We start from the raw sequence: 27,615 nt of genomic DNA on the forward strand, positions 1-27,615 counted from the left end.
AATGGGACAGAGGTCACTGCCCTTACATGTCTAAGCAAAAGCCCTTGTCTTCAATTTTCTCTTATTTTGGGAGATGTGAGCCTCTCCCTTGTTGACATAGTTCTGGTTACTTTGCTCTTAGTCATGGTGTTGCTGGTCTAGTCTCACCTATTTGAAAGTTGGGGACAAAAGAGAAATTCTGTAACACACTGATGACCAGATTGGGGACAGAAGGATGAAGACAGGGATAAGGTAAAGGTGAGGGCCTCCAGTGTTCAGAATTACCCCATGATAAAGTGGCAGGAATGCATTAAGCACATCATATTGACATAACAACCTCCAAGAGGCTCAGACATCCTTCAGGCACTGACTTATTTGCTTCCAAATTTCACAGCGTTCCACCTATTGAATTGAAGCTCTCAGAGACTGAGACTCGCCCTAGAGACAGGGGAATCATGGAGTTCCCGTGAAAGGATTTAATTTGCAGACAGGTGATCTCTCTGCCCAGGCCTTGCTTCTCATCTTGTACCTGGAGGGTAATTGGCTTCCTAGCTGTTCAGTCTAAGGGCTGAGAGGCGTGCATGTTCCTGGAGAGATGGGGTTTTGTGGAGGTCTGAAGGAAAGTCATGATTGCACAGCCTGGGCTTAGAACACAAGGCTCGGCATTTTGGAGTTTGGGCTCCATCGCAGAATCAGGAGAATGGAGAGTTGAAATCAAGTTGCTTTTTGTTTGATTTGGCCACATCCCACCAAAACAAATAATCACCCCAACTTCAAACATTCTCTGTCCAATATTTATTTTCTAAATGACAACAAATCATTTTTTTTAAATCAGAGACTTGGAAGGAGAGAGTAGTATCAGAAGACCAGACCCCCAATTCAGTTGGCGAAGAGTTAGAAGCACATGGCGTCTATTTTCAGATCTTCTCAGATAATGCACAGTGTGACCCTGGAGATCTCTCTTCCCAGTTCCATGCCTCAGTGTTTCCATCCACTCAAATGGAATGGTGCCACAGACATGGTTGGCAGGGCACCTGGAGATCTGTAGATGGGAGGCTACCTACAGATAGAGTCAATGTATTAGATCCACACAGCTCTTCTGGAGCAGAAGCAAGTTGTCAATTTAAAAAGCAACAGGGCCCCATGGGATATTTATCTGCCTCTTTTAAAATCACAGGCCTGGAAGGGACCATGATAAGTCATCCAGACCTCTCCCTGCATCTAATGGTCCTGCACTTGAGCTGCCCCAGATAAATGTCATCCCTCCTAGCCTCATTCTTTTGGTAGGGATGTAATTTTCCTCCAATTAATAATTTGAGGGTTTGTTTGTTTATACCTCCTGGTGGATGCCTGACTTGCTCTTAGTCCTGTGATAATCACTTTGTGGTATAAAGATGAGGACAATGTCCCAAACCACGAGGCAGTAAAGAACATGAACCTTTAGAAGTCATGGGTGGGGCTGGTTCGTCTACACTATGGTTATGTGTGCTCTGAAGAGGGGCGATGTCCTTTCCAAGTTCAAGTCCCTCAGTTTATCTGCCCCCCTCCATTATAACTGAGATGAATCCAGTGCCCTAGGTAATTAAATTTGTCCCTTATCCATTTGCCACTGGATGAGCTCAGACCTTTAGCCTCTGCACTTATGAAGCTCAAGGGAAAATTTCATTATACATGCGCTCGAACCTTTTCTCTATCAGGCTCCCGTGGCTGGCTGCACCCAACTCCCATGGGTGCTGAACTGTCTCCAGGAGCTGAGGCCAGCATCCCTGGCGCTGACAGTCGTGATGCTGAATTCCCCATGCACCCAGGCCGAGATTGTACACAAGGGCTGCTGGGAAAGAACTCATAAAGGGGGTGTGCAGGGGGGCTGTGATTTTGCTTGGACTGAGAACATGCTTTTTTGAGCAACCCCTGAGAAGCACTGGAGTAAGAAACTCATCTAGTCCATTGTCACATTCTTTACTGTCACTATTCTATTCTGGGTGGTTTGCTGAGACTCTACCTGGGAAGAAGCTTGATGGTGGCCAAGACGCTCCACAACTTCATTCCCTGTGATGGTGGCTCCCTGTGCCCACTCGGGAGTTAGAGTCACCTTCTTAGAAAATAAATCTCCCAATATCAATGTCAGGAGCTTTTCAGGTATGGAGGATCCATCCCACCCAGCTAGAATGTCTGTGTTTCTCCATCTCTCCTGGAAGACGTTGGTCATTCCCTGCCAGCTCACTCATCATTTGACAGGGCTCTCTTCCCCAGCCCATCTCTTCTCTGGCCCCAGTCCCTGAGCTGCTCTCCTCTCCTGTCCTCCCTGATGTTTCCCTGTCTCAAATCCTGAAACCCTAATCCTGTTAGTAGGCTGTGTTCCAGGGCTCAGCGTCTCCATGGGGGTAACATAATCCTGCATTAAATCTAGCGGTCCCACAAGGCACACACAGATGGGGATGCATGCATCCCACCCACCTCCACCCACCCCCAGGAAGAAACCGCCCGCTCCTCTGTCTCCTCTGTCACAGCAGGAAAACTGCCTGATGACAAAAACAGCCCTAAAGTAAATGGGGAGGAGAGCGGAGGTCATCGTAGTCATAAATGAGCATTTGGTTGTTAGGGAGCATCTTTGCCCTGCCCCCATCCGACCCTCCCGTAGACTAACTCATATATATATATCATGTATACACACACACACACACACACACACACACACACCCCTTCTGATTCTGTGTCTGGCTGAATTCCCATATCTACTAGAATGAAGGCAGCTTTAAAAAAATTTTTTTTATAGTCTTTAAGGGGGAGTTTTCAGAGAGAAATGTCAAGACCATGATTTACAAACAGGGTAGAGTGGGAGAGCCCATTACCTTAACATCATTTTTCCCCAGTGCAATGGCCCCCTACTCCCACCTTGCCTGTTAGGTGCAACAAATTAATTAAATAGGATGGCATTCATTGATTAACAATTTATTTTTATGTGTAGACCCATGGCTGGTTTTAGAGGAAATTTGAGGGAGGGTGGGGGAGGGAAGGACAGGCTCTGGGTCTTGGCATCGGGATGAGTTGGTGCAATTGTTTCTGAGACTCCTGTTCAGAACATGACAGTGGTTTCCCCAGTCTCTGCCCATAGTTCCCGCCACCCTTCTTTTCTGCCTGCTTTGTTCTCTCCTCCTCCTTGAATGTCTGTGCCAAGTAGATTGAAAAGGAGAACTTTGGATGTAATGAAACATTTATTAGTGGAGAGAAATATTTATCTTTAAAAAATGCAGAAGAACATCTCATGCACAATTTCTACCTCAGGGCTCCTGCACTGTGTTGTCTTTGAAAAATTTTCCTGCTTTCTTTGCAGTCCCTGGGGCTGGAGGAATTCAGATATTTACAGCAAGATTGAGGTGAACAGTAGATAACACCGTAGTAGTAGTAGTGAAGGGACAAGGCATGTGCACATAGAATTCCAAAACCTAACTCAGATTGGATGCAGGAGACGTAAGGAGGGACTGCATCTGTCCACTAAAGGCACCATTTCACTTAGGAAGGTTAAATAGGCAGGTTAATGCAGGAGTCTTCATGGGGCCTCTGCTCCAAGGAGCTCAGAGAATTTGCCAGAATCTTCTCATTGGCCTCTGAGGCAAGATTGATGACATGTAGCATCTTTACTTTGCAGGGTACCTGGATGCTAATAGCAAAGATGAAAAGTATATAGGAAAGGGAATTAGGTGAGGCAGAAAATCCCCCTGCCTAGAACCTCAGGAGGCAGCAGGACACAGTGTGCACTGTTCTCAGTGGGGCCAAAGTCTGTGTGTGCTGTTCACACAAGATTTAAGGAAGGAGTCAGCAGAAGAGGGGTCGCTATGACTAAAAGTGGGTGAGAAACAGGGAAGAGATAACCTTAAAAAACATCAGTGGTGCTTTCTAGCTAGATGTTTCTTATTTTATATATAAGAAAAAAAATGTTTTTATTGTACACTGTTTTAAATAGTCCATGTAGTTCCTGGCTGGTGGATGCATGGGCCCAGTCAGCACATGCTGATTGTCTTTCCTAGGGGGTGTAGATAACAACCCAACTAGGGTGTTGGAGAGCAGCCGATTTACTTGGCAGATACCCCCCTCCCCCAGAGGTGCAAATCAGAAAATCCATGAAATGCTGCTGGTTTTCAGATTCTGTCTTACTGAAAATAAAACAAAGGTCTCAAGAATCAATTGGAAAATGTTGGATTATGTTCAGAATTCAGTGAGGCACCAAATGGATTATCCAGACCACTTTGTGCCCTGAATTGTTTTTTCAACTTGGTTTGCAGAGATGCACTTCAAGAAATCTTTATGCCCAATACAACTTCTTCTTTTTAGCAAATACACCCACATGCATATTGAATAATTACAACATAATTAATCCTATCCCCAGAAAGGTAGGGTACCTTGAACATACTCCTGATTGTCCAACAACCAGAGTAGTATTTTTCTTTAAAATGAATAAAAATGTGTATACTCTCTGACTTCCAGCTTTTAAAACAGATGTTTAAATTTGATCATTGTTTTTGATATATGCCTGTCTAGAGATAATATATATATATGGATGCTCTGGGTATAATATATATAGATCCACTTATTTTTCTCAGCATTCTGAACATGTCACTGCAAACTGATGACCTAAAAATTTGGAGTCTTAAGATGGGACTTGGGAATCAATGGCTTTCAGAATCTGAACTCTTCCAGTTGGCCAAGAACCCATTTGTTGGGTGTTGTGCAGGCATTCAAGCCAGCTGAAAGTGATGGTAAACTCTAGTGTTCATCTATGGGCCTATTATCAACATTTTCCTGCAGGAGAAACCAAGGTATCTAAGGTTTATTGATTTTTCTGTAGTGATTCAGTGAGTCGGCAGAGAATAGGAAATAAAACCAATTTCCTGGCATCATTTCCCATGCACACAACCCCTTACCTTGCAATGCCTAGACTGGAAGCCAAGAATCCATCTCAGGGAATTTGATCAGAAAACATATGAAGGGTGATTCTAAAACCACAGAAGCATTGAGAAAGTCATAAAGATGTATAATATATGATAGCATTTATCAGCTATAAATAGGGGCGCTACAGGGAGAAAAATAGAGACCTTGTAAATCCATTGGGTCAGGAGAAATAGAAACTACTTAATATTTCATTAAAAATGGATTTTCATAAATTGCACTTGGATATCTTTGGGCAAAAGACAGTAGGTAAGGCCTAAGGTATTGTTATTCATTACTCTTGGTTATTAATAATTTGAACTGTTATTGAACCAACACATCAACAAGGTGTATTCTCCCTGTGAATGGGGCACTCACCACATGTTGTGGGCACTATTTGAAGTGTATTAAAAAAAATCCACTGCACTTGTCCACAAGATCTCTTTAACTATAAGGGACAATGAATGCCTTTTCACAAAGAGGATACCCTTGGAGGAGTTCATGAAAACTCTTGTGAAGAAAGGCTTAGAATCTAGCAGCCAGAAAGAACCTGACAAATCAATGCACGCAATCCCCCCATTTAGTAAAGAAGTGGGGGCCCCCAAGGAAGTAGAGATATTTGCCTCCCTTCTGAGCTAATTAGTAACAGAACTTGGCTCCTTCTCTTGATTCAGCAGTGGGTCTTGTGGGTTTTTTTTTTTTTTTTTTTTTTTTTTTTGTCCACTTCACCACACTCAGAGTGAGAGATGTGTAGAAATTTTAAGGAAGATGGTAGGTGCTGAGGATATAGCTTAGTGGTAGAGTGCCTGCCGAGCATGCATGAGGCCCTGAGTTCAAACCCCAGTACTGTTGGGGCAGTGGGGATGATGCTCCTTCAGCATAGAACCTGGAGCATAGGGAACATATACAAGCACAAAGTCAAGAACAAACAAGAGACCAGTAAGGAACCAGACTCACAAACATGAAGGATAATTTGAAGCCAAGTTGAAAAGAATCTTCATGTGATTCCAGGGATGGGAGAAGAGGGAGCAAAAGAACAGCAGAATAAAGTTCCATGTAAGCCACAGGCAGACGGCCTAGAGATCAACCATATGCTTGCCTCCTTCCTGACTGATGCCACTGTGGGTGGAGATTGAGGGGATTCACCCAAAACCTGGGCCCCATGCATCCATGAGAAGATCAGCTCCACCCCAGCAGGTGTACCCCCATGTTCACATGCAACCCCACTGGCACCCACACCATTTTCCCAAAGATGCTCCAGCTACCCAGTCATTCCCTTATGAAGGGAGAAAAGGAAGGGTTTCTTGGCATTGTTTGCCAAAGCTGAGGAATGAAAGGGTCAGATCAGATAAAACTGGATATTAAAAACACATAAGACATGCTGTGTTTCTAAACTGTACCAGCATGGTGTGTATGCTGTGGATTGGTGGCTGTGTGCAAGTTCAAATCCACTCAGCTCTCCAAGGATATATTCACGTGGCAAATAAAGCAATTTCCCCCACATGAACTCCTTAGAATCTCCTGCTGGAAGCCTCATGCCCATCACCATCACCGTCCACAGGGAGCATCCAGAGCCCCCCCAGCCCCCCCGCTGCTCACAGCACCCGTCTGAAATCAGCAAAGAGCTGCATTTGCTTCTTTCTTGCCAAAGCAAAGCAAAACAAACAAAAGCCTCTGTCTCATGCTGAATTCTGGGAGAACTGATTCATCTCTTTTCCTTGGAATCCGTTCCTCCATCCCTTTCCTCAAAACCGGGAACCCTTTGTCAGCATAAAGCCAGCAAGAAACAAGAATATGGCAAGGCCAGGACTTTCCTTGGTGCTGGTGCTCCTCTTGTTTTGGGTCCCTCTCTGAGATTAGGGTTGCAGAGGGTCCAGGACCTCTCCCCTCTAGCCTTCTCCCAGGTATACGGCTCCACCCCTTTTCTCTATTTCCTTGGCTCTTCTACCTTCTTCTCTCTCCTCCTAATCCTCAATCACTGTACAGGAAGCAGCAAAATTGAACCTGGGTAAGAACGATCACCAGTTCTTCCTCTGTGCTCCCTGATGTCGTCAAGACAGCAGAAGGGGGAACAGGCAGCCTTAGGATCCAGAGTGTGAGGACTCTCCAGGGAGCAGAAGGAGCAGCAAGCTCGGCGGGCTGAGTGGGAACCCCTCAGATTTGGCGGACTTAGCACCAAGAACTATAGTTTAAACAGAAGTAGGCTGATGCCCTTCTTTATTTTTCTGGAATAAGCCACTTCCTTTCATTTGGTTGCAAATATACCATCGTGGTGTATTATTAAGTACAAGCTTGCAGATGGTGGGGTTCACAGGACATGGAGAAGAAAGGACTAGGTTGGTAACTGCCTGTAAATGTCTGTGCTTTCCTTCGCTGTCACTCTAAGCCGTTCTATGATGGGATTATAAACTCATCCTGGGGCCACATCACTGGGCAGCGATTTTACTTCCATTCAGCCCATGATTGGGGACCATAAAGGCTCCATGACTCCTAGCGACCAGCATGAATACTGCACAGTTATTTAAAGACACAAAAGTCAACCTAAGAAAAAGCTTAAAAGCTTTGGATTCAGACAAGCATCTCTGAGCCTAGGTTTCCTCATCAATAAAGTGGAGATTATAATACTTTGCTTCCTGGAGTGTTGCAGACACAACTATGTTTACACAGTGTCTGGCTCAAAAGCATTCACATATACTAGTTTCCCATTCCTCTGTCCCAGCCCTGTTGGTACCCCAAATTCCTAGCATGTCCTGGTCATCATAAGCTGACATATCTAGTTCCCCTGCACAGGAGAAGGTGCTTCTTGAGGCAGAGTTGGCCATAAGCAAATTTACAGGGTCCCATTACAGTTGTGACAGTCATGATTTAGAAATGATGTTTGGTTAGCTGGTTTTTCCCTTCCCCCTTATTCAGGAAAACCAAGAGAAACTCACATATACTTGCTCCAGTTACTTTTTTTTTTTTTAAATGGAGAGCACAAAAAAAGCATAAGGTCCATATGGCAGTTATTGATTTGGGCCATCTGGTAAGCCAGGACTTGCGTCTACCATGTTGGATCAGAAACTACTCCAAAAAGCCTTTCCTCCCATAAGAGACGTATTGGTCAGCTGGGGACAGGGATGGATTTCATGACAGGGTAGGGACTAGAGTAAGAGGAAGTGGAGCAGGACTCTGAGGGGCCACCTGCAACCATGACCTACAACAAAGACCAGAGAGATGCAAGAAAGTATTGACTAACCCAGGGACCTTGGCAGTAGACCGGGCCCCCTCACCCACTCTCTCACTCATGGAGTGGGAAAGTGTCTAAGTAACCATCAAAAAAAAAAATGTGAAACACTTTATAATTACAAAATTCCCTGCAAATATTCCTGTAAGCCTACACCAGGAGGAAGAGGGATTATCAAATCCAAGCTGGAGAATGATTTTAATAGATACTCTAATTTTTCCTTTCTTAGCTTCTGAAGTATTTTCTCTGATAAGTTCCTTCCTCTGCTTGCTTTCAGCCCAGAGACAAAATTTCCCTTCCCTCTGAATGTTTTTGTGAAGACTATTTATTGTTTTCCAAGTGGGAGCAGTGTGAGAAATTAATTTTTTTTCATGGTGTTGTAAAATAAACCCACATCAAGAAACCTCATGGTTACTTTAGACTTGAGGGAAATAAAATTCAACAGAACTTTTCAACCCACTTCAAAGCCTGTTCGGGTGGCTACATTACCAACCAGGATCTCAGGAACTTACTTTCGTGTCTTCTGTTGCAGGTATTCCAAGCCAACAATGATGCCACCGAGGTCGTTCTGAACAAACTCCACATGCCGCTGTTAACGAGGTTCATCAGGATCCGTCCACAGACCTGGCACTCGGGCATCGCGCTCCGCCTGGAGCTCTTCGGCTGTCGGGTCACAGGTGAGGTGGGGACTGCATCACTGACCAATCCTGGGTTCTGCTCCCTGTTTCAGAAACTGTATGGTTGTACCACAAGACTGTCCTGGAGGCTTGGTTTGAGGACTCAAGTCCCATAAGCCTTCATCTTTTTATTCATTCACTCATCCAATATATTTTTCTTAAGCATCTACTCGCTAAAACTCATGGAAAGCTAACTGGGAGCCAGGTTTAATTCTCATCTAAAATAGATTATCTTTTATCATCCTTATAATGATTCTTTGAGGTAGATGTCATTATTATTGCTTTATAGATAAGGAAACCAATAGGTAAAGAGCTTGATCACTCAACCAGTAAATGGTAGAGCCAGGGTTTGACTCTGGGCAATTTGAATCCAAAGACTCTGCTCTCAAATAGTCCTCTGAGCTGCTTCAAGCCAGAGCCAAGAGCTACACAGACCCAGTTCTGTGTGTCTATTACGGATGAGTTAGGCAGATATTAATAAGCAAGCAAACCTAAGAATAGATGTAAAATTAAAACTAGAATAAACTATGTTTCCCAAATTATGTTTGGAAATATGGGCTCATGGGATTTGACCCAGCCCAGGGGGCCTAGGGGGACTTCCTTCGGGAGTTGATGATCGAAGTCAGAGGGCAGAAGGCAGACAGGCATTACCTGGTGAAGAAGGGAGGGTAGGTATACCTGGCAGTGGTCTCAGGTTGCTCAGTGGCACTGTGTGGTGAGAAGGACCAAAAGAGAAAGGAGGGCATGGAGGGTATATGTGAAGGAAAAACAGGTGCTCACATGAGCTAAGATTGGAAAAGGCCAGAGTGCTATCTGGATGTCTTTGGGAAGTTGATACAGTGGTCTGGGTAAAACACCATGGTGGCTAGACCAGCGCCAGCCATCTAGCGCCAGTCCAATCCCTTGTCTTATGGACTCCCCCCAAAGCAGGCAAGCTGCCTCTTTGACCTGGAAGGGTCTTCAGTGTACATCCACCCACCTGCCTGCCCCCGGGTTATTCCAGCTCTGACAGGGAGTGTTCCAGGGTGTGGCCCTGTGTGGGCACTCTGGTTTAAACTCCTTGCATTAGTACAGCCTCTGTATCATTCCTGTCCCTTCCTTGTACATTATCTTGCCCACTCTTCCTAACAGCCCTATGAGGTGAGTGGGGCAGGTGCTGATGTAGAAACCAAGGCTCAAAGAAACAAACAGCTTGACCCAAACCACCCAACGGCAGGTGGTTCCTGTACCCACAATTTCTCAATACAAATTCTCTGCTCTTAACACCTTTACAGAAAGATCTGGCTTCCCTCTCCTGGAAGCTGTTCACCCTGATCCTACACAGAAAGCTGTTTTCTGATCCTTTGTGTTGGTGTTCCAGGCCAGCAAAGGCTAATTAGCAAAGATTTAGTGAAGATTCACTTTCTGGAAGATTGAAAAGAAAGAACCAGTGAATTTGGAAAAGGGAGGCAACTTGAAGGATCTTTTCTTTTTTAATCTACTCAGTTTTCATAAGTTTAATACACATTTGCTGTTGCCCTGCCCAACACCACGATTCATATATTTTGCACTCCTCATTCACTCCACAAAGGCTGTGTGTGAGGCCACACCCTGGGTACTGCAGCTAGAGAAGTGAGGAAAACAAATGAGGTCTCTAGCATCATGGAGCTTTAGGGTTAGTAGACAGGATAGAAAAAAAATTCAAGTATGTGTCATTATAAGCAAAGTTGTATATGGGGGAAAGAACGGGATGTTCTGAGAAGGAACAAGACTTAATTTATATGCATTCAAAGATTGGGGATGGCCTTTCTGAGAATGTGACACTCATGCATTGGGGTGAGTAAAGGGTACCTAGTGAAGACTGAGGGGAAGGGCTCTGAGGTGGTAGGAACAGCCTCAGGCAGTAGAGAGCTTCCATACACATGTGGAAGTAAAGATCTGATACTGACCCCAGGAATGTTTCCATCTAGTCAGCAAAATGATCATCTAAGAAAGAAGAAGTCAATGTTTTGCTGGGTTCCCCTGTGCTCATGGTGTTTGAGAGAGTCAGAAGGGACTAGTGGCTTGGAAAGGATGCACAGTCATGCACTCTGAGAGGCCTTGGCCAAAGCCATAAATACAAACAGCTACCAGCCATCAGTGCCAGGCACTGTCCTCAGGGCTGCTACATAGTGATGAATAGAATCCTCGCAACAACCCCCAAGAAATAGGTGTGACTCTTACCTCCCCTTTCAAAATGGGGAAACTGAGGCAACAGAACAATTTAAAAATTATCCAAGGACATCAGTTAGTAGGTAGCAGAGTGAGCACAAACCCAGGCAGTCTGGCTCCAAGTTTAGGCTTTGAATCACTGTGCTATAGGACTTCAGAATGCAGAGAAATCAGTGCTGATCCAAACAAAGTATTTGCGTGGGCTTCTTTTGCAGCTCCCTACTAATAGGGGGATGGTCTTCAGTTTGTGCGGGTCAGCCATGACCTCCATTTTCTCTCCACAGATGCCCCTTGTTCCAACATGCTGGGGATGCTCTCGGGCCTCATCGCAGACTCCCAAATCTCCGCCTCCTCCACCCGCGAGTACCTATGGAGCCCCAGCGCTGCCCGCCTGGTCAGCAGCCGCTCAGGCTGGTTCCCTCGAATCCCTCAGGCACAGCCAGGTGAGGAGTGGCTTCAGGTGGACCTGGGAGCACCCAAGACAGTGAAAGGCATCATCATCCAGGGAGCCCGTGGAGGAGACAGCATCACAGCAGTGGAAGCCAGGGCATTTGTGCGCAAGTTCAAAGTCTCCTACAGCCTAAATGGCAAGGACTGGGAATACATCCAAGACCCCAGAACCCAGCAGCCAAAGGTAGGCCATCCTGGGAGGATTCTGTAGCATTCCCCAAATAGAGAGGCTAAGTGGGGTGCAAGGAGTTGGGAGTGCTGATTTCTCATCCAACAGCCATCATCAAACCTCTGCAATCCAATAACGCAAATATTGAGAGATTACTTTGTGCCAGTCATAGTGCGTATTACCTTATTTAGATTCTCTTAACCCCACAGGCTCTCTACAAGGACAGTCCTTCCATTGCTCCCATTTTAGAGATGATGAAACTGAGGCTTTATCTCCTAACCAGGGTCACACAGTTTACCTGTGTCCAAGCCCACGATTCAGAAACTATAAGTCCGATTCAAATCCAAACACCTAACCCTACTCACACTACCTGTTTATAAAGTTTAACACCCTTCACACCCTCTGTCAGATGGAGTTTCCTTGAAATTGGCCAGACACCTCAAGAGGATGTGGTTGCTGGAAGCCAAACTATAGAAACTAGGGATTTACTTCCAAAAATAACTGTTTTTTTTTTTTTAAAAAACATTGCTGCACTCCTTTGTATTTTCCTAGTTTTAACTGCTTAGATCTTTCCTGCCTCTCATAAGGAAGAACAGAGAGAAATTTACTCCAGGCCAGAAGTTCAGGCCAGATAGCCCACCCACTGCCATCAGAGAGGCGAAGGCCGGGAGAGAACATCTTGCCTCTGTCCTTCTTCAGATTCATCTCTTGCTCTGATCCTCCCTTCTACGTTATCCTCATTTTCCTCAGAAGAGCAGGGCCCCTAAAAAAGAAAGTCATATTGCACGTCTCTGGTCAGCTTCCTTTCTGAAGGAAATGTTTCCATTCCGAATGTCAAGGCCAGGCCTGGTTTGGAGGTTTTGCAATGCTGGTATCAGCTCCCGACTCACGATTTCAGAGGTTTGGAAAAGCTCTGGGTTTGGTCACTGGAGACTTCATTGGATGGAGAGGTTGAACCACAGGCTTCCCCGGGGACAGCTGACCCTGGCTTTGCTTGTAAAAGGAGGTGATCTCGGCCAGGGTCACAGCCTGGCCTCCCTGAGATAGTGCCCCACTTTGGGAACCCTGCAGCCAGGGTGGTCCAGCAACAGCACTCCTGGAGGTTACTCAGCTCCTCACCACCCCAACACCTGCCCTTCCCCTAGAGGAGGGACCCCAAGGTAGCTCTGGATTGGGGTCCCACCCAACCTCAACCAGGGCTGCCCACCTCCATCACTTTTCTCCATCAGGATGCTAGGTGAGGTCTCTCCTGATAGAATTATCTCTGCTAAACAAAGGTTTGGGCAGTGTGTGACCCGAAGACATTGGAGTGGTCGTTTGCCTTCAGGCTCTCAGGGGACTGCTGGTCAGCAGAGGCTTCCTTCATGCATTAGAGAGAAGGCTGTCTTTTCTCTCTGACCAAGTTCAGCTTCAAACCCATTCGGAGCCTTATTCTTTCCCGAATCCTCAGTGTCCAGCCCAGGAAAATAGACATCACTTGACAATTTTTGCCACTTTTATCTGCTCCCCATTTTCTGTATTTATGGGTCCCTCATTTTCTCATAAATGAGGGGAGTACTTTGGTCTGAAAAATGAAGCCCCTGTCAGTCATAACGTCCCATGAACCAACCACGAACTGCCTTCTGGGTTGGTTGTGGTGGGGGAGAGGGTGAGCAGGGAGAGATCCCACACCAGAAGATCTGATGGCTTGGTCTCCCTGCAGCTGTTTGAAGGGAACATGCACTACGACACCCCCGACATCCGAAGGTTCGACCCCGTTCCAGCACAGTATGTGAGGGTGTACCCAGAGAGGTGGTCTCCGGCGGGCATTGGCATGCGGCTGGAGGTGCTAGGCTGCGACTGGACAGGTAAGGCTGCTATCCTCTGCAGTCTCACTTACATGGTTTTGTGACCCTGGTATCTCAGAATGCCTTGGAAGGGGTTGGCGGGAGCAGCCACCCCGTCCCCTGCCATGTGCTCAGACCACCTCTGGATTGGGACGGTTTCTCAAGGGATGTGTTGGCCTTTTTAAGGGATCATTTCAGTTCTCCAACCCGAGTCTGGCACAAACAAGTCATAACCACACACCTCCCACCCCAATTCAATTAGACCCTGGCTCTTCAGGCCAGAGGGCTGTGGCTGTTGATTTAGGGCAGAAAAAATACTCTCATGATAATAAAGTAATCGGTTTATGTCTGAATCTGGCCTCCAGATGTCAGTGGCTAAAAGACAGCATTTTCATTTCAGAGCCACATCTGTAAAAGGCATTTATTTGCTCAGAAGGGACCCTGTTGCAGGGCAGCCTATGGGAACTCTTCCCAGAGTGCAGCCTGAGTGTTGCTCATTCCTGTGCCCGTCAGGTGGCACAGGCCCAGGGCAGTACTTCTAACTCTTCCTCTGAGGGTGAGGCCTGCTGAGCTCACCCACCTTTCCTTGTTTCCAAGGCAGGGCTCTACCCTTCTGAGTCAGACCCCACCTCCCCTGCAGGCACTGGCCCCCCTCCCTCTACAGAGCTGGCACTAGATCTCACACAGCGCTCGCTCACTCACTGTCTGCCACAATGAACTTGAAGGAGCCACCTGGGGCTCGGGACCCAACCCAGTGCAGGCAGGAGCAGCCAGCAGGCTGAGCTGTCCTGCCCCTCCCTACCAGGGCCCCAGGTATCCCCATTTTCCTGTCTGTGCCCTGCCTGTCACCAGCTCTCCCAGCAGGATGGCATGAAGGATTAATAAGGGCATGTCAGAGAAGTGCTTTTGGCTCCCAGGGAGAAAAGTGCTGCCTGTAGGCCCGCTACAAGGGCTCTGAGGAGCCCCGTTGAGGCGTGCCCAAGTTAGCCTCTGTCACCTGGGAATTGCAGGCAACCCCAACAGATACATCCTGGTAGAAAGACACTTACTCTCCCTTATGTAAGGACGAAGCCCAGGTTTCTGCAGCCTGCTCCACCTGCCGTCTCACAGGTGTTGAAAACCCCACCTCCAGCACAAGCCGGCTTCATTTACAGCCGCCTTAGAATCAGGAGTTAGTGCTGTGGAGGATCCAGGAGCTTCAGGCTAGTGGCTTCCAAATGTGTTTGAGCATGATCCTCAATTTAAAATAAATCTCTATCACAGCCCTCCTCACACACGAGCACGCACATCCATGTGCACACAGGAGTGATAGTGTGTGGTTGAGTGCTTGCACTCCAGAGGTAGAGTGCCAATGTCGAGTCTTTCCGCTCTGCTGTCTCTGGCTGCATAGCTGTGGACAAGTGACTTATTCTCTCAACCGGCAAACAGGGATACAATAGTCTATCTACACCCCTAGAATTGTTCTGAGGATTACAAAAAAATCAAGCATATAAAGTGCTTAGATTGCTACCTGGCACCAAGCAAACCTTTCATAGGTAAATGTAACTGAAGCAGAAGGTTCCCAAAGCAGTGCTATCCTTACTAGGTGAGTGCACTCTGAAATTTTATAGCTCAGATTTTAAAAATGCTGGTCATGACCCATTAAATTCATTCTGTGATCTAATGAGGAGTGTGACCCATGGATTGAAAAATAAATCACAGAGCTAGACCAAGCCCCCTTTTACAAACAGGGAAACTGAGCCCCAGAGAGAGGAAGCCACTTGTCAGAGGTCACTCAGCTTGCTGGGGGGGGGGTCAGTCCTCTGTCCCTCTGAGCCTGTTCTCTCCCAGTCTGGCCCTGCTTTCTGGCCAGCTGGACAGTTGCTAATGACCTCCTCCCCTGATTGTCTTCCCAACTCCAACCTGCCCCAAATTGCACTAGTGATGGTTAGCAGCAGGTTTCCCATTTCAAAGCCCTGCCTGGCCCTTGGAAGATCAGAGTTGAGGCGTGTTACCCTGTGCTCAGCCTACTTCCCTTTGAAGTCTCTGACATCTGGCTTCAATTTGGGGGAACGCTGCTGTTTGATGGGCAGTTACCTTGGAGCGCCCAGTACAAACACTGTAGGCACGAAGACCGGTGCGATTTCTTCACTTTCATTCCACACCATGCCCTCTCGTTGCCCTGCTGGCACCCAGTGCCCCTGGGTTTCAGTTTATCTCCACCAGTCAGCTGACCCATTTTGCTACCTAACATTTTCAGAATCCGTTCTTGGGTCATGTGGCTTTTCCTCTTTTGTAGGCTTTTCCAATTTCCATCTGTTTTGGTAACTCACTCTTGGTTTATTTCTTTCTTTCTCCCCCAAAAGGATAACAGAAAAAAAATAATGGGCTGGGTCGAGCTGCTGAAGCTAAATAATTTGACAGCGCCGCTTCACCTGTTAGTGTGTTTGTTTGTGTTCCAAATGTTTACTCCTGGCCTTGCCGCCCACAGCTGGCTTTACAATTGAGTTTGAGATTCTATGACACAGTGACAAATTTGAACTTACAAATTAGGACGCTTCGAGGTTATTTGCTATTTACTTTGAGCAAGAGGCAGACAAGGCAAAGGGACGTCTGAAAGGTTATGTGCGTAGTATTTAATAGCAGAAAGGTGGGAAGTCGACCGTGAAAAAAGCTATTCAGCGTATTTAGCAATTTCCTTCAGCTCCTGGCTTTATTAAATGGTATCCTGAAGGGTGCCTGACAAAGGCGCCTAATCACCTACAGTAGTGCAAAGGAGCATGTGTAGAAATGGGAGGAACGATTTATTGGCTTCTTTGGGGCACCTTGTTGGAGGGCAGCTCTGAGATGAAGATACCACCCCGCGACACTTGGGCTTGAGCACCAGTTTCCAAAACTCTTCCCACCCCACCCAGGGCCTGACTCATAGCTCCATTCATTCCCCAAATGGTTGCTGAATGAATGACTGGCATGAGCAAATAAACAAGCAAATGAACGGCGGAGTGAATCACCTAGAGCCCAGGTCAAAACCCACTGCCTGCGGCCAGGTCAGGCCTCGCCCCTTATTAGAGCATTTTAAATAAGTTGCCAACATTTACAAGCCTGGAGATTTTACATGGGGATTTTTGACTTCTTATGGGGTGGGGGCGACTTGGGGTTTGAGGGACTTGGCCACACTGGGTCACCTCCTCCCCAGGCTTCAATCTGCTGGAGCCAATCATGGAGTCACCTTTTCCACCTGGCATGCAAGGTCCCCTTGGCCACCACCTCCACCACCACTTACTCTCTGGTCATCCCCAATCTGCTTCCCTCACTGACAGTGGCTGTTTGGATCCCAGAAGCCCTTGAATTTGCCACACCCTGACCCAAGGGCACAGCCCAAATTACTTTCACCAAATAGAATCTGAGTTTCTTGAAGTCCATATTCTCATCCATCTGGTTTGGGGCAAACATGAACACAACATTGGATCACACTGCCCAAGGTGCCCAAGTGTTGGGTTTCTCTTATGGCTTTGGGGATAGTGCTCCTGATTACTCTGTTATAGATGGCCCCATAGGGTGTTTTGTAGAATTAGCTTTCTGGAAAGTTTCATCTGATGGAGAGGAGGCCTTTTGTACTGGCCTTGCTTGAGGCCTTGGTGTAGAGTCAAGGGCACAGCTGCTTCTGCAGCTCCAGATCCTTCTCATTGGACTCAGGCCATGCTCCGGGCCCGTCAACAGCAAACACAGGTGACTTGAGTGGTTTTTGCACATGTGGGCATCTTCACTTTCATTCTCAAAAGCCCACACTTAGGAAAGAGTTTGGGGGCATCTTTGGGGCATTTCAGGGCAAACTGCTTTAACGTTCTCATCCTTTGTCTTTGCACAGACTCAAAGCCAACAGTCGAGACTCTAGGACCCACCACGAAGATCGAAGAGACCACCACCCCTTATCCCATTGACGAGGAGGCCACAGAGTGTGGGGAGAACTGCAGCTTTGAGGATGGTAAGGATCAGGGTGGATGTCGTATTGCATCTGGGATGGACCTATCAAAGTTGGGCTGGTCTGTGACTGGGCAAGGACTTGGGGTATCCTGGGTCAGAGATCCAGAGAGTCCTAGAGGAGGCATTAGGGAGGTACAACTACTAAAAGGCTTCAAACAGTGAATCTAGAAGTATTCAGATATTGTAACCAGTAGGTGAGAAACCATTGGTCATCAGCTAAGATAACATGCCTCCAAGGAAAACCTCCTAGGAGAAATGTCATGGTTAAGCCCTTACTACTGTGCTTCTCCTATTAAAGGAAAGCCATTCCCAGCCTTAAAATTCATTAATCTGTGTCTCCGCAGTACAGTCATCTGGTGATGTCTCTGGAGCGTAGTAGTTGGGCTAATTCACCAGTTGACCATAACTTTATTGCATTTCCCTGTGTCTTTCACCACTGCTGGATTAAGAAGGTGGTATAACAGGGATGGTTCTCCAAGGTAGTGTATCACATCCTCCATCATGGAGTGCAGGCCAGAGGCAGGGGCAGAAGTGTGAAGAGGCATCTTGAACCAGTTGTTTAAAACTCAGAGACCCTTGCTTGGGGATCATCTCTTCACAAGGGAAACCTGTATGCCTTTTATTTCATTTTGTAAGCAAATCCAAGTTAGACAAAATAGTAATTGGCTGAGCCCAAAAGTCAGTCACATTTTAAATCATACTGTAAAGGTCATCAAGTACTAGGACATTCCGAATAAATCACGTGTTTCGGGACACCTGGCATTTCTGGCTAGAATCTTGAGTTTGACAGCCTTGATTCACAGTAAATTACTGATCACCATTAAATGTTCATTAAACAAAACGAGGAGAGATTGGCAAAGAGACCCGAGGAAAAAACATAAAGACATAGGTAGATGGTGAAATACACACACAGCCATTTGATAGTATGAAGAACTGCACAGATCAGGGTGGTGGGGCGGGCGGGGGGATGGCTCCAAGAAAGGGCTACTAAGAAGAATGGGAGGAAAGCCAAAAATAAATGCTGAAGTTGTGTGACTGGAAAATGATAATTTAATACATATGCTTTAGGGAATGTGCTTTTGTATATCGTGTGGGTGGAGGACACTATTGGTCAGGGTTGGTTGAATACAGAATCCTGACATTTTAATGAACTTGTTTTTGTTTTATGAAGAGAAGAAGGAGACTTGGAGAATCTTCCAAGACATGTTTAAGACAGTTTGAGAGCCAAAAATGCAATGCATAGGGAGTTAATGTACGATATTAGATTCATAGAGTTAGCTTGATGGGGGCCCCAGGGTGGGGATTCTATCCAAATGACAATCCAAATTGAAAATTTAAGGGTTCTGCAGCAGATTTTCAGAAGTTTATTTTTAATATAATTTTACCGTTTATAGTGGTTTGTTTGATTTGAGGTTTCTTTGATGGTGCCTCCCTCCTCCTTTTTAGCAAAAGATCTTTTTGTGGAATTTGGTTCCTGAGATAGAGTATGCATGTAAACATTAGAGAGGAATTATGGTATATTGAATTACTCTATATTTTTCAATGGAAAAATAGACTTTCAGAAATTGTTGCGAGAAGGGGATGGTGAGGGCTAAGGGCCGACTTTTCCAAGCCACAGGTTGATGCTTCTGTAATAGATTCCATGTGTTTCTTCTTGACTCAAGCTGACTTTGGCCAAGGGTGGGCAAACATTAAATATTCTCTCTTGGGAAGGGGAGGCACAAAAACAGAATCTACTGGTCATCTGCCTCCTGCTCCTGAGGTCAGCAGCACCCTGTCCCCCTAGACACAAGGCTCCTCAGTCCCATGGTGAGCAATTTGTTTCTACCAGTTCTGTTTTTCCCTTTAGACTTCCTAACCTGCATTCTGAACCTTCCCCACGGAAATTCCTCTCTGGGAACCCTGGGAAGGGAAGTGAGAAGGCCAAAGACCCCACTTCCTCCCTACTGCCAGCCTCAGCCAGCACTTTTCCGCTGTCTCTGCAGCCACTGCTGGCACCGTTCCACATTTGGATTCCCATTTCCTCTCTTTTCCCACCTCCACGCAACCCTCACTTAATCATGTATTCGACACTAGCTCATATTAGATTTTTGGAGTTGGATGGAACCCCAAAGAAACCCTCTTGGATCAGTCTTCAGGCTGAGGCAGATGAACCTCCCGAGCAGATGGGTCAGGCCATTTGTGAAATCAGTTCTTAGATTTCCACAAGGAAAGCATTCTCCACCTCCCCCTGGGATTCTAACCTTTGGGGACTTCACAATATAAAATGATTTCTTCTCCTGGTCACCACGGAGCCGGGTGGCCTGCTGGTCTGGCCCCTTCGTCTTGCTCCTAACTTGTTAAATTGCCCGCCTGGAGCTGCCAAACTGTCCTGGTCTTCTGAAATAAGAGATGCATCACCCAGAGGTGAAGGGTGGCAGACAAGCCCGCCTTGTTCCTGAGGCCTCTTTCTATTTCTCTGGCCAGAACCTCCCAGGCATTCCAGCCTCTCTGGATGCTAACTGGCTGCCCCACCATCTCTGAGAACCAGGTTGGCAGGAGATGAGATGCTACATTTTGGGAGCCAGCCTTCCACTGAGGCACTGGGGAGACATTCTTCTCTGGCATTTAGGGAACAGCAATTTTCACATTTGTCTGCTCTCGAGGTAGACAGAAGAGGCCGATTAGAGCCTAAAGCCATTTGGTGGCCTCATTTATAATTGCTTACTATGGGAACCACTGGCAGACTTGGCTTTCATGCCTGGGAAGGATGAGACCAAAGCCTGACCCGAAAGCCAGCGATCGCCAAGATGAGTTAAATGAATAAGCAAAGGGAGCCACTTCTTTCTCTGCTCGGCAGGCAGGCCTTGCCAGCCATTTAAATAGCACCACTGTGGCTGTTCTCTGGACCCATTTCATTTGCCTTCCTTTGGGTTATTTTTTTCTCCCCCTTTAGACAAAGATTTGCAGCTCCCTTCAGGATTCAATTGCAACTTCGATTTCCCCGAGGAGCCCTGTGGTTGGATGTATGACCATGCCAAGTGGCTCAGAAGCACCTGGACCAGCAGCTCCAGCCCCAGCGACCGGACATTTCCAGGTGAGCCAACTGAAGGCTGGGAGAGGAAGGACGTGAGGCCAGCCTGCTGCATGTTTTCCAGCCCCAGCTCCCCCTGCAAGCTTCATCACTTCCCACCACAGAGCCATTCTCTGTTCCTTGCCCACAAACCACCAGTCTGTGCTGCAGACGTCATCGCACAGACTAGTTGCTGGCTGGTTCCAGCCCTCACTTGTGATTACAGCACAGCCTGGCATCGGGGAGGGGGAGGGAGAGACCAGGATAAAAGAAAAAGAAAGAAGGAGCATTGGGAGGTCCCAGGAGATGGGAGGAGTCATCCGGTGTCCTCGTTCCCACAGCCAGCATGGCTGCCACTATCACAGAGCCTCTCCTGGTATCGTTCCCAAAGTGGCTCATTGGGAAGCCACTGGCTTTGACTCTGAGGGATACTCTGAGTATATCACCCCTTCTGGAGCCTAGCAAATCAAGGGACTGAAATGCTGCCACACCCATGGGTGTCCCAGATGTGACACCCATGGGTGCACAAGCAGAGCTGCCCGACGACACTTGGCAGGTTAAGTTCACCCTTTGGTTTCAGAGAGCCAGATGCCATCAGCCTTTCTAAACAGGAAATAGCAAGAGTTGTCTAACTTTTCCACCATTGAATGATTTCCTAGTGGTGTTCCCGTCAACGTTGACAACTTTCCAAAGGCTGGGGAAAAAAAAAGAATGTGCTTGTAATGTTTGCCGCTTTCGGTGGTGTAAATGTTCTTGCTGTCCATTCTGTTCCAGCCACTGATACAGCATTGGAGGCAGAGTTTAGAGGCACAGGATATGAGGGAGAGGTTTTCTATTGTAGAGTTGCTACGGCTATAAATTACCTGAGAAGCAAGATACTGGCCAAATTGTATTAAAATAATTAGGAAGTGTGGTTTGGGGGATGTTTATTACCTTTTGTTTTTAATATGATTTATTGTAATTTTATGTGATTTCATTTATCATAATGATTACATTTAACTTCCTTGCAAAATTCCGGAAAATTTAACAAGGGACTCTCACTAACTGGTACACTTGATCCAGCACACTACTCGTTATACCTTTCCATTTTTCTACACCTCCAGCCTGGACTTAGACTTCTCTATAAGCATTTGAGAGGAAAGGGGTTAATTCTGGAAATTTAGTAGACTAAATGTTACTAGTATGTAATGGGATAAAGCTAGAAAATAAAAGGGGGAAGGGGCTTTCCTGCTGCCAGCTTCCTCAGAATTGCTCTGCTGCCCCTCACCCAAGGGCTGGAGGTGTCCCCTGTCCCCCGGGAAGAGCAGTAGGACAGTCCCTAGGAGAGCGCTTGGGCCAGCCTCTGACACAGCCCACTCTTGGTTTCCTGGAGGGTCACAGCGTCTGCTCTGGAGAAAAACATTTTCATATTTCAAGTGTTTATCTCTTCAGCATTTGAGTGCTCAGAGAGATGAGTATCTGAAGATGCCCACGGCCTCAGGCACAGGAGAGAACACTCACCCCAGTCCCAGCCTTAATCGCCCTCCCCCCTCACTCACTGCAATAATGTTTAATTAAAATAATGAGCCTCCTGCATGTTGGGGAAAAAAATTACTTATTTTTATAACCCAGCCTGGATTTTTCATTTCATTTCCTCCCCTTTGAGACTGGGTCCAATTAATTGGTGGGTTTTCCCAACCCCCATCTTTTCTCTGAATGTAGGGGAGGCTGGTAAGGTGTGTGCTCATGTGCAGAACAAGCTCGTGTCTGAACAAGCACAGTTTGTGGTCCCTATGAGTTGGGGGGGTGTCTGTGAGGGTGTGGATAAGGTACGGCTTGGCAAAGGCACTTTGAATAAAGGGCTGCACACGGGCTCTCTGTAGAGTGAGGAAATTTACTGACTCTTATTCAATGTCCCTCTTCAGGTTGTTTTCTAATAATCCTGGCCCCTTCTCTTTCGCTCTTATAAGGAGATTTTGCCCAACAATCTCTGATGCCAGTCCTGTCCAGGCGACAAAGCCACTTAGCAGGTAGCAGTTTTGGAACAGCTTAAGTCACCTCCCTGAGACTCTGGCCTGTACCATTCTTGCCCTTTACCTGCCCCTCCTTGTCCAGTGCTGGTCCCCACCTGAATGTCCTACCCATTGACCTTTGCTGCTGGTTGGGAATTCTAGTCTTTGTCCCCATTCCACTTGATTCATGCCACGATGACGTCTGGGGGGGCTTTTCAGAGCAAATTCACAAAATGGGCAGAATCTCAGCCTTTGGCTGAATGGACGGAACTGAAAATATTAGGGCCATAAGGAACTGCTAGATCCAATGTTGTTCCTCCCTTAAGATACTGAGAAGGAAAACAATTATCTTGCTCTTTCAGAGGAATCCCTGAAGTTTGGAAGAGTGGCACTTGTAACCCGCCTCAGGGAAACAAAATCATAATATTGTTCAAGTCCTTCCTTCGATCCTCGGATGATTCTAAAACCCTGTTTCTGCATTTCCCATTTTCCTTCTGCTTACAAAACTCAAAATCAGGCTTTTCAGCAGAAGATAGAACGCCCTTTCTGTTCGGGGTGGTCCTTTCCTTTAAAAAAAAAAAAAAAACAGGGCCCTGAGGGGAGCCAGCAGGAGAAAGGAAACAGCTGTGCTCGTCTGGGGGTGGGGCAAATGCTGATGGGTTCACAGTGGCTATGCCACCGAGTCAACCTGAAAGCCACTGTGTCACCCACGCTTTGCTATCCCACAAAGAGGAGACCGGTCCCATCTTGAGGAGCGTGTCATGTATTTTATCCCCTTAGAGGGTAGGTAGACAGAAGTAATTAAATTTGGGTAAGGAAGAGTGTCTCCATCAAGGGTAGAGGGAATGGGGTTGGGAGACAGCGTGGAAAGAAGGGAGGAAATAGTCATGTTGAAATATCATACACAAGCCATTTGATTAGAAGTGTCTGTGGAAACTACTCACATTCCTTAGATGTTTTTTGATTTAGTTGTTTTCTCGTGTTTTCTCCCTCGCCCCCCTTCCTTCTCCTTTTAAGTCAGCAATTAGTTCTGTTCTTTTGGCCAGTGCTGTTGGTTGCTCCAGGCTGACAAGACACCCACTGGTCTCATTCCACTGTTTTTGTTTTTCAAGACAGTCTTTCAAGCCACTCAGAAATGCTTTTTTTAGCTCTTTGCTTGTGGCCGAGCAGCCTGGAGTATGTTCATCCCAGCCTCTGGGGACTCTGTTCCAAATTCAGTGACCCCTGGTGGCAGAGGAGGAGCCTGCCCATGGTCTCTGAGAAGCCACTTACCTTTAGTCTCCAGCCACAATGACAAAGAAGGGTCCCTTGTACCAGGGCGAGCATCATTTCTACAGATATTTTCAAGGGTTTTGATTGTGAAGAGGATGATCAGACTCAGGTCTTTAAGGAGCAAGGCAAAAACTCTGAGGGCTGGCTCAGGTATTTAGAGCTGCCATGTTTAATATAGGAGACACTAACCACATGGATATTTAGATTTGGATTTAAATTAATTAAAATTAATGCAGCTAATGCTTCAGTTCTGCTGCTGCCCTCACTACACCCTTGGCACAGTAGCCACCCTGAATCAGTCAATGCCTGTATGGGACATGTCCACAGGGACAGGGTGCTGTATTGGACATTGCTGATCTAGGACCCTTGGTCATTAACAGGAGAACTCCTCAGAGCCCTTGCTGATGCTTTGGTTTCTTGGTGTGGTCTAAACCAAGAAGCAAGTAATTAGGGGGATTTATCTTCTCTATAATCCTTGCTGAAGTGTTCAGTGGACAGTGTTTTAATTTTTTTGTATCATTCTACTTCACTGAGCAACCATAGTCAAGTAAAAAAAAGTAACAGCATTAGATGGTATAGAAGCTACTTTTGATCAATAAAAAAGAGCATCCTAAGTAAGTACAATCTGATACCAATAAGAATAATGATAGTTATTGTTGTTATCATCCCTATTATTATCAGGAATGAGACAAGATATAAAGCCAGATCAGCTTCATAACCCTCAGGTGGGTGGTGTTCTTACACGTGTGCTGTTTTATACATTGGTTGACCTGGTAAAGCACGGGTACAGTGTTACTTCATCTCAATAATTTCAAATCATGACAGTGATATGAAGAAAACAGGCAAATTCAATTTGGCATAGTCCGCTGTTTTGACAGAGCTTTGCCTGGCTTAGGCAAGGACTTGAGAGGGCAGCACCCCGGGTTCAAAAACAAGCTCAAATAGGCATAAATCCAGTCTCTTGATATCCAGATGTTATAAATTGTGCCTATCCCTTCAAATATAAGTGACAGACATATTAACTCCTCATGGGGGATGTTTTGATGCAGATTGGGCCGCAGAATAAACTCCATTAGAACAGAGACCAGAGCTGTGATTCACCATGAATGTGCATAAGAGGACTGTGGGTGGGTGCTGGGGGGTGGGTGTTTGCAGAGAAATCTAAGGAAGTGATTGATGAATGAACTCACTTATGCTAGACTTGAATTTTGACATTGAGCTAACATTGATTCTGAATTTAAAAGCAACTCTCTGGTTTCAAAATATCAGGTGGAACTAGTGGCAGCAAACACTGGACTGCTGTTGGGCCAAGTTGCCTTCAGAAAGAGGTTCCTGTGGTTTGGCTGGGGCACAGCCACTGCAAATATAAGGACAGAAATCTCTTGGGCTGTAGACCATAATGGATAATTAAAGTCCAAGAACAGCTTGGGCTAAAATAAAATTAAAAAAAAAAAGTCAATATTGAAGGAATAATTTCACCTAGAAAAGGAAAGAATAGAGGCCCTTCTTTAGGGAAGGTAGGAAAACATCTCCAGCTTCTTGGGAAAGCAAAGCTCTTACCTCTTTTCCCTGGTTGAATTCCCCAGCAGTGTTTGGATTGCTAACAAAGATGCAAAGACGACAAGAAGACTGTCCCAATAGTTGAACTTTTCCTGAAAACTGACATACCAAAGAACAACTCAGGTAGACTCCAGCGCAGGGCAGGCCTGAAGCCTTACGTAACCACAGAATGTTCTCTTGTAAAGCTTGAAAACATCCTGCTGAGTTCATCCCAAGTCATGTTTCCTTTAACCGGTTGTTAATTTGAGGACCTTAGCAGAGATAGATTGACCTTGGGAGGCCAGCTGAGGGGCTGACTCATGTTTTAGGTATGACCTATACTGAGAGTCTGTATCTCCTGCAGCACTGAGTATTCTTTCAGATGGTTGCTCTAGTCGGAGGGCAAGATGCTAGCCAGGAGATGTGTGTGTTGGACAGATGGCGTGTTTGGCTTTGTGATAGCCAGGAGGAGCAAGCTGGTGATTTATTTCAGGGTTTGGTGAGGTAGAGACACAATTGAATCCGTGGCAGTGAGGCCAACCATGGTCACGTGTTCCCGCAGCACTGAAGTGGCTGAAGCCAGATGGACCGTAAACCGCCAGGTGAAATATCAAGAGACCTTTCTAGAGACAGCAGCAGGTTTGCAACGCCTGAAGGACCCTGTCCTCTGCGCTTCCTCCCGACCCTTTTGAACTCCTGTTGTTTATTCCCCTGCGATTGTTTTCCCTGCATCGTTGGCGACCACAGATGTTTTGAGTCAAGGACCCAGCGAAGTGTCTCCCAAATACGTCAGGTCCAGGAGGAGAGGGATTGTGTCTCTGGGACATTATTTCTTCACTCTCTCTCAGCAACTGAACATGTTTCCTTTCCATTGTCTTTTTCTTGGAAGCTGTCCATCCCCAGCAGCACGGCCATCAGCTACAAGAACCAGAAGGAGGCTTCCAGCAGGCAGGACTGGTTCTCGCTTCGCCAGTCAGTCTTTGCATTGAGGCAACATGGTGACAATCCAAAGGGCCTTTCCTTAAAGTCCAAGTACATCACTCAAGCAGCCCCTCCCCCAGGCCTTGCCAAACCTTTTTTTTTCTATCAAGTCCTCCACAGCCTCCATATGCTTAGAGCTTCCTTGATATCTGGCAATGGTGGGCCATAAATTGGAATATTCCAGAAGAACAGTCTTCACTCGCAGCACATGTTCCATCTCAAGATCTTGGTGCGGGCACCATGGCTTTAAAGAGCTAAAGCATTTAGCTTGGAAGAGAGGTCAGTGGAGACCCACCCCTGTAATCAAAGCCCCGGAAAGGGGACGGTTTGAAGGGACAAAGGTTGTGTTTCCTGGGGAAGCACAGACTAAAAAAGGTCTTAATTCTTCATAAGTAAAAATGTTTTTAGGTCAGAGAACAGAAACTGGCTGTGTGGCCTCAGGGATAGCAGGAGAAGTGCTTAAATAACAGCCAGGGAACTTAAGACCAAATTGAAGGAATTCCCAGCATTTGGGGCTGTGGCCTTGACCACACATTGCCCTTGTGGCCCGTGGAAGCACTTTCTCTGAAGAACTTCAAGCAAAGGGCGACAGTGAGCTTGGGGCATTTTGGCCTGCTCCAAGTCATCCCTTGAGGTCCCCCCCATGTTCCAGGACGAGAGACTATTTTATTTCACTTACTGTCGACGGCACATGACGGCAGACATGTGGTGAGCAGTGCAGGTTGGACAGCTTGGGCCAGCTGGTTTCTGGGGTGCAGACAGATCTGGGGAGTCCGTCTTTGTAACAAAAGACATCTTGACAGTCCTCAGGCCAAACCACACTCGCTTTTGAATCTTGGGTTGACCTCTTGCCAGGTTATTGGTGGCCTTTCTACCCCCTTTTCTTTCCAAATAAAACAAAGGCAGGCAGAGGAGGGGTGTGTATAGTGATAGGAGTAATTCGTTGAGCTTTTACTGTGTCCCTGTTACGACATAAAACCTTTCCCTGGCTCATTCCATCTGTGCCTCCCCCACAACCCTGTACAGTAAAGCTGTTAATACAGCCACTTTACAGATGGAAAGATTAAGTCTTCCTACAGTTAGTGAGCCTGAGGTCAGGATTCCAACCCAGATGAGAGGCGCGGTGCCCTGGCTAGTTTACTCAGTCCCCTCAGAGTTCAAATCCTGCTTCCATCTCTCTCTGGCAATACTCTAGGTCACATTGCTTTCGTTCTCTGAGACTCAACTTTTCATTTTGTTTTGCTGGGGAAGAGTTGTTTGTTTGTTTGTTGTTTTGTAAAAGTGGAGGAAATAATCCTGATTGCACAGGGCTAAATTTTGCGAGGAAGATTACATCAGGTAAATAAATTCCCAGTGCAGTGTCTGGTATGTAGT

General features: G+C 46.5%; 1 protein-coding gene and 1 long non-coding RNA gene across 5 annotated transcripts in view; one reads left to right on the plus strand and one right to left on the minus strand.

Annotated features, from left to right (window-relative positions):
• The window catches only part of Nrp2 (neuropilin 2), a 115,446-nt gene that overhangs the window by 49,881 nt on the left and 37,950 nt on the right, over window positions 1–27,615 (plus strand). For all 4 annotated transcript variants that reach the window (XM_040294779.2, XM_005335095.5, XM_078017885.1 and 1 more), the window contains exons 8-12: window positions 8,664–8,808; window positions 11,283–11,632; window positions 13,320–13,464; window positions 17,291–17,407; window positions 20,342–20,482. In XM_040294779.2, the coding sequence (XP_040150713.1) occupies window positions 8,664–8,808; window positions 11,283–11,632; window positions 13,320–13,464; window positions 17,291–17,407; window positions 20,342–20,482 (898 nt within the window). The remainder of the gene's footprint in view (window positions 1–8,663; window positions 8,809–11,282; window positions 11,633–13,319; window positions 13,465–17,290; window positions 17,408–20,341; window positions 20,483–27,615) is intronic.
• On the minus strand, window positions 775–26,471 carry LOC144365606 (uncharacterized). The gene is made up of 4 exons (XR_013424263.1): window positions 25,282–26,471; window positions 8,644–8,852; window positions 4,902–4,973; window positions 775–1,039 (listed from the first exon to the last, which is right to left on the minus strand). It is a non-coding gene; the product is annotated as an uncharacterized LOC144365606 (long non-coding RNA).

The sequence above is a fragment of the Ictidomys tridecemlineatus genome, chromosome 7, assembly GCF_052094955.1.
Source record: "Ictidomys tridecemlineatus isolate mIctTri1 chromosome 7, mIctTri1.hap1, whole genome shotgun sequence".
In the NCBI taxonomy this organism is placed as follows: domain Eukaryota; kingdom Metazoa; phylum Chordata; class Mammalia; order Rodentia; family Sciuridae; genus Ictidomys; species Ictidomys tridecemlineatus.